The sequence below is a fragment of the Zea mays genome, chromosome 5, assembly GCF_902167145.1.
Source record: "Zea mays cultivar B73 chromosome 5, Zm-B73-REFERENCE-NAM-5.0, whole genome shotgun sequence".
In the NCBI taxonomy this organism is placed as follows: domain Eukaryota; kingdom Viridiplantae; phylum Streptophyta; class Magnoliopsida; order Poales; family Poaceae; genus Zea; species Zea mays.
In genome coordinates, this window is record NC_050100.1 from 126501752 (window position 1) to 126508720 (window position 6969).

Sequence of the window (6969 nt, forward strand, 5' to 3'; positions counted from 1 at the left end):
GGACGCCTGAATCTTCCAACCTTGTATAGTGTTAAGCTATGGTCCCTTAATAAATATTGTTCATAGATACTACCTCCCCCACTTTGCTGTAGATACTTGGGCACAAAGCTACACGGAACAGCCTTTGCAAGCCCACAAAGTGGAGCAGACAGATAGGTATTCAGATTAAACTGTTCTGTCTGATAACCTGAACTGTTAGTCTGACAGCTCGACTTTGAGCAGCTTTTTCTTCAATATTTGTACAGGATCAAGCCTACTTGTCTTAGGAACACTTAATCATCTTCTAATAGTCTCTAATTTATCTACACAGCTCACAGCCTTTAACCCACTGAATTGGCCATAAAAAGGCTCCAAACTTAGCTTGATTCACTGTCTTATAAGCTTCAGATTACTGTGCTCAATCTGAAATTCAGAGTTCTGTTAGCTCTATTTTGGGTATGTTTTCTGGAAATTTTATAGAGTTTTAGGGTTAGGTTTCTTAATTGAACTTATACCCCTAAATTAGCTCTACCATTTTGATGTACTAACCTAGGACAAAATCCTCATGAGTGGAGAGATATACAGCTCCAAAGATGGTCTCAACCTACTGAAATTCAGACTTAGTTACATAGCCTTCATGGGTCTTTTTTACAAAAAGGTCCAAATCCCACTATTCCTCTTGCAAACCCTTGAATATAAAAGTTAGTGAGTTTAAGGTGCCCCTTTTACTTTGATACTTGCACTTAGGTCCAGAAGTGTGCAACAGTTGCATATAACCCCCTGGGGTTTCAGTCCAGGGTTTTCCAGGGGTCTATTCAAGGTTTTTGGTATTTCTAGGGTTTGAATGCCACTTAAGCCCATCCATGGTGACATTTTATGATTATTACAAATAAGTTTTGAGAACCTAACTCATTTTGGGCTTTATTGACCTCCTAAGCTCAATTTAGGGTTAAGTGCCCTCCCCTAGGGTTGTACCCATGACATATCACCTCAATTCAACTTGTTTGAATTTTTTGTCTGGTGAATGTATTACATGATATGCCAAGGCTTACGATGTTATGCCCAAGCTTTAGTAGAAGTAACACCAGGGGTGTTACACGTGGTACCGACGGAAGTTGTCTCTGAACTCCTCCCATGTGATGGCTTCAGGGTCAGCATGGGTGGCGAGGTAGGACTCCCACCAGGACCATATAGGACCTTCTCCCGGTCATTGCACTGAGCGGTATGTAGCTCCCGCTCCACTGTGTGCAACCAGTCTTCGGCGTCCATGGGGTCTGCAGAGTGAGCAAACACTTGGGGATGACCCCTCATGAACTCCGCATGCTGCTGCACCTATTGCATGGCTGCCAGGGTCTAACCAATCGCTTGGACTGCCTGAGTCTGCATCAGAAACATCTGCTCGATTGTCATTGGGGGTGGTGGTGGCAACTGCTGCTGGGGGCTTCATCTTGGGGTGTTTGTTGCTCTTGCTAGGCACACCTTCCACCTCGGCGCCTATTGTAAGACATCTGTAGAAAGCATTGACAGATCAGATCTGGCCCTGCAATCTTTTAGCATAAGAAAAGATATATAGAAGTCTTCACAACACTGAACAAATGAGCAACATCAATGACTTCCAACACAACCAAACACATCTTCTCAGATAAAAAGGAAAGTGGAAAAAGGCTGCCTAACTAAATGACTAACTTTAATAATAACTACACCAAGTTGCAGGGGATACCCACACTTTGGTGACAATCATGACAAAGAGAAAAATCCATCATAAGTTCATCACTACAAACATGGAAACACATGATAAGCAAACTAAAAGTAACCAAGACTGACTATGCCACCAGTTTGGTCACAGATGTGCAGAGAATAATTTTATTGGAAATTGCAAAAGATACTACAACAGAGGAATGAGCACACAATTCCATATTCTGTAGATGAATAAAACTAATATTCCAGTGAGCATACAAACTAAGTGGACAACACTGAACTCAGTTCACAGCATCACCACTTGACTTCACATTTCAGTTGAGTTTGCACAAACATAACAGCATATAATAAAAAGTTGACACCCACGAGCAACTTGAGTTTTTGGGTACCCTCATGTCAAAGAACAGGCCAAACACAGCAGCTCTGACCAGCGGCCCTCATGTCGAAGAAGAAGAGTTACCATGCAAGGACAAGAGCTTCTTGATGAGCACATTGGTCTCCTCCATCTCCTTGTTGTTCTTCTCTGTTATCTTCTTGTACTCCTCCAACTCCCTTTGTGTCGTCGCCTGTTGTTCCTCAGCTTCTTCACATTTCTTCCTGAGCTGGTCGAGTTCACCTTGAACAGCAGCCGTCGCTTCAGCTGCAAGTTGTTCCCGAAGCTCACTTTGATTTGATGATGATGCCTTGGAGGATGCCGATGTTTTGATGCCAACGCTCTTCAGGAATTGGTGTGAGCTACTCTGGGACAACACCTTGGACACTAGGTGCACACTGGATGCTGCAATCTCACCTTCAGCAACAGGTTCAGCCCTCAAAGCCTCCATACGATACTGAAATATTATGGCCAGAAAACAGTTACATGTTAATGCTAATGAGCAACAACAATATGCCAATTGTTAGTTATTGCAATAATTTGAAGAAGACATATGACACAAAGTGTTTATAATGAAATAATAACCAATGCTACACTGACAGAAACTGATTGCAGTTGGCATTTGCTTTGGAGAGGTAAAAATGCAGAGATTTAGGCACAAATGATCTCTGATATCATGTTCCTTTCCAGAAGACTGTCAGTTGGACAATCAGGCAATAAAATTTCTATTTTCTGAAAATTAAAAATTGATGAGATGTGACATCTAGTGATGATAAATTATAGCAGATTTGTAGCTGACAATAATGTGAAACTCATCAATGGTGGAAGGATACTAGAGAGTAGCAAAACTCTTCCTAAATCTTTCTTAGTTAGATATATTGTCCTGCAAAATGTGTTTGATCTCTACCCAATATTTCAAGTGAATGATTAACTGTGTTGCCTCATATGATCTCATAAAAATTACACTAAATAAAGCAAACAAATGAACTTACAAGTGCTTCTCTTGCCGGTTCAATCAGGCCACGTTTGGAGCTAGTATGGCAGGTCTTGAAGGCGTCCACCACATCTAGTTCTTCAGTCTGATCTAAGCTGGGTTCTTCTCTGTTTCTCTTCTGCTTCTGTTTCGTGGATAAACAATCACAGCAAAGTTTGCTCAGATCAAATGCAATAGAAGTTGTTGAGTGCAAAAGTGCAAGTAGTAATACAAGGTAATATTTACTTACATATGCATGTAAGTGTGCCACATAGCAGCGAGAACCCGTAGCCTGATGAAACTTGACTTGACTGCGGTTCTGCTTGTTCTTTTCACTTATTTCCTACAATAGAATGAACATGTCAGATTAGGTCATAGGTTCAATATGCGAAAATGCTTTGCAAACTTATAGTGAAAGAAGAATATATGACAAGATACCCATACCATGTTCTTTGGATCAGACCACTTTGCAACTAATGCCCTCCACTGTTCATCAGTCATGTAAGATACAGGAGAAGTTGTCCTAATCTCATTTGCAGGTACACCATTGAAGTATTTCTGCTTGAGCCGATAACGCTGGTTTTTTAACGCAGAGCGTAGCATATCGGTGCAAGCTTCCTTTGTTGCCTTGTCCTCAGTGTTAACGGACAAGCGCCCCTATGCATATGACAATTCCATAGTTAGTCAATTCAGGTTAAGCAGTATACAAGTGAACCATAGAATCAGTAATGCACTTACATTTAGCTGTGACACAAAGCTATTGTAGTATTTCTGGTCGTCCTTGTAATCTTTCCAACGAGTTAGGATAGGCATGGTTTCCCAAATAATGATACCAGCCTCTGATGCAAACTTGGCAGCTTGAACAGGTTCATGTGGCCTTTTTTTGCCTTCCTCGACAGCTATGGGCAGTCTCCTTTGCATAACTTTAGTCATCCTGTCCAATTGTTTTCCCTTAGTTGCTGCCCTGGGTCTCCATGGTGCTCGTTGTGTAGGAGCTACAAAATAGAATTCGCATTTATTGAATAATGAAATTGTTTTGTTTCATGCAAATTAGCAAAAGAGATGCCATATTTGACTGAAAAAACTAGAACTTGCCTTCAGTTTCTTCATCTCTAGCTACATTGCCTTCAGCATCACCTGTACTGTCATGACCAGCAGATGCCATGTCTTCCTCTGCAGCTCTGCTGAAATGATCAGCAAGTCCAGCTATAGTAGGGTTGTTGCCTTCAGCATCACCTGTACTGTCATGAGCAGCAGATGCCATGGCTTCCTCTGCAGCTCTGCTGAAATGATCAGCAAGTCCAGGTGTAGTAGGGCTGTTTGGTATGTCATCATTAGCATCTGTTGGTTCCTGTACATTGTGGTCATCTGTCTCTGTAGAGTGAAGCCTTTTTTATGATTGCTCCTCTGGTTGTGGACCTGCCCTCACTCTCTTGCTGAACCTAATTCCTGGAGCCATGTTGGGGTTTCTCTTCTTCTTTGAAGCAAGGGTTGTGTTTCTAGCTCTTCTAGATAACTGTCCACAAAAAATAGTCATGTGCATTTAAGAGCAATACCATATATTAATTAAGAGGTATGAAATAAAGAAGATGAATCTAAAAGCATGAGCATATATTAAACACCAGATTAAAAACATTGAAATGCAATGCAACTATTTGCCATCCACTACTTTGAAGATAGAAGGAGCACCTTAATTGCCAGGGGTTGTGGCTGCTCATAAGATTCAGTGTCATCATCATCAGTATTTCCTTGATCATCATCGTCAAGGAGATAGACAGATACATATGAATCTGAATCTGAACTATTAGTTATCTTGTTTGCTGCATTTTTCCCCTTTGTTGATGCAAATGGTGATAAAGATTTATTTAGAATAGAAGTATATTTGTTCAGACTCAAATCTTGCATCTTCTTTATATTCTCCTCCACTTGTTTATCTCGTCTTCTCTCATAATCAGTTAGCTCATGTTTAACTACTCGCAAGATAGATAAGAACAAGCATACTGTGCGTATTAGATAATGTAAAGGATTTTACTAAAAGCTAAGAGGTACTACTATTTGCAGGGAATATAAGAGGAAAGAGGTAGTAGTGCCATGTGTAGAGCAAATAGATAAGATGTGTAGATTCAGTCATAATGAAGCTTGCTTATGATTCTGCAATTTCATAATTATGGTTGCACTATAACTGTAGTTTTTCCCCTGATCTACGTAATTGTTGGCTTCTAAGTAAAGGAAAAAGGCATTATGGGACTCTTTGGTGGCTTGCATTAGCCTGTGTCTAGGCTTCTGCATTGTACTTCACCTGTTTGGTTGTGGAAATCTTTATGCAGGCTTAAACAATGTTCAAAGTACTAGCTAGTACATCGATTAGGCGATGTAGATTTACACAAGCTAATGAACAAAAAAAGTGGAGATATTCTCATCTCTTTCTACCAGTACTAGAAACATAAGTTCTCTACTAAAACATGGATGTGACTGCATATAACAATGTAAGGAACCAAACACAACTGTATCAATGCACAATGATTACATAAATCAATTTACAATATCTCTGACAACAATGAATGAATAATTAAACTAATACTAAAATCAATTTACAATACAGTGTGAAAACCATAAAAACAGAGTCTAAACATTGATGCGGTTAATAGTTAGCAAATAAGAATTAGGCAGAGTGAACCATAAGATACCGATGCATAAAGGTGTGCTACCCATATTAGGCATGTGGCTTACCTTCTTCTTCTTGTGGACCTTTCTGACTTCTGTGACTCCTTGTGTTCACCATCAAGGTCGTCTACGATGACCCAAATCCAGCGATGGTTAGAGTTTAGGGGTTGGCGAGAGAAAGGTGGATGGGGCGTGTTAGGTGGAAGGGGCGAGAGAAATGCGGATGGCAATGAGATAGAGCGGGATGCGGCGAGTGAAGTCGGCGACGACGCAGCTCATCGACGCGATGAGAGGTAAGGGGGCGGCGGTGAGGTACCTGGTCGAGGGGGCAGGTCGTCGACAGCAGATGTGTCCCAGCGGTGGCGGTGAGGTACCTGGTCGAGGGGGCAGGTCATCGACGGCGGTCGTGTCCCGGCGGCGGCGATTAGGGTTGGAGAAAATAGTGGGGGAGAAAGAAGAGGAGTGGGAGAGAAAGAGGATGAGTGGAATTGTGTCCCAGCGGCGTCTCTTTTAGTGACGACGGCGAAACATGTTTTTTGGCGCCCAATTTGTTTGGCAATGCTGAGGCTAATGCGTTTAAATATATTAGCGCTGGGTACATATTGAAAACACTTAAATAGCTCAATGGTTTGACCTACTAACTGTGAGACCAAGCTCCTAGGTTCAAGTGCCCGCAAGGAGACATTTTTTGTGTTTTGCCTACCATTTTATATTAATTCTTTGTTTTTAATTTCTCTCTATGTTTTTTTGCAATTATCTATTTATGGACACATTAGTTTGGTTTATTATCATGTTATAATATTTTGAAATAATTTTGGCATAGTGGTACTATACATCTCTCACTTGCAATAGCATCTCTCACTTAGTAATTAGCATTTATATGAGAGATATATGCCTTTCTTAGGATGTGTGTCATCACTTTGTCCGAATGAATTGAAACTATTTTGTCAACATTGTACACCAAAATGAATGGTCCATGCAAGTTTTTAGATTCTTCTAGCTAGGTTATGGTATTGTAAGAAATATCTTTACGAAATGCATCAAATAATTACAGTAATTGATAAACTAGGTCTGAAAAATGTATAAATGCACACAACATAGGTTGGTTCAATAAACATCCCATTAAAGTTTAAAATGATTTGGAGAAAGTGGTAGTATAGATCCATCACAAGCATGAACATCTCTCACTCAGTAACTAGGCTCTATGTGAGAGATGTATGCATTTTCGGAGGATGTATGTCACCACTTTGTCATAATAAATTGAAATTTTTTTGTCAACATT

General features: G+C 40.5%; 1 protein-coding gene across 3 annotated transcripts; it reads right to left on the bottom strand.

Annotated features, from left to right (window-relative positions):
* Window positions 1–969: 969 nt before the first annotated feature.
* LOC103628430 (uncharacterized) lies at window positions 970–6142 on the bottom strand. 3 transcript variants are annotated; one of them, XM_035959120.1, is made up of 9 exons: window positions 5754–6142; window positions 4713–4993; window positions 4119–4539; window positions 3762–4018; window positions 3468–3680; window positions 3274–3366; window positions 3043–3168; window positions 2138–2507; window positions 970–1487 (listed from the first exon to the last, which is right to left on the bottom strand). In XM_035959120.1, exons 3-9 carry the CDS (start codon window positions 4285–4287, stop codon window positions 1474–1476), a joined length of 1242 nt encoding a protein of 413 aa, XP_035815013.1. In that variant the 5' UTR covers window positions 4288–4539; window positions 4713–4993; window positions 5754–6142; the 3' UTR covers window positions 970–1473. The 3 variants fall into 3 exon arrangements, with proteins under 3 accessions (XP_035815013.1, XP_020394045.1, XP_020394046.1); XM_020538456.2 differs by lacking the exon at window positions 970–1487 and having other exon boundaries at window positions 1956–2507; XM_020538457.2 differs by lacking the exons at window positions 970–1487; window positions 4713–4993 and having other exon boundaries at window positions 1956–2507.
* Between the last annotated feature and the right edge of the window lie 827 nt (window positions 6143–6969).

Bases quoted from the DNA above. Each gene is read 5' to 3' on its own strand.
- LOC103628430 (XM_020538457.2), bottom strand. From the start codon at position 4,287: ATGGCATCTGCTGCTCATGACAGTACAGGTGATGCTGAAGGCAACAAC. The intron at 3,367-3,467 runs GTATGGGTATCT...ATTCTATTGTAG, and splicing joins GGTCTGATCCAAAGAACATG to GAAATAAGTGAAAAGAACAA. The intron at 3,169-3,273 runs GTAAGTAAATAT...TCCACGAAACAG, and splicing joins TGGCACACTTACATGCATAT to AAGCAGAAGAGAAACAGAGA.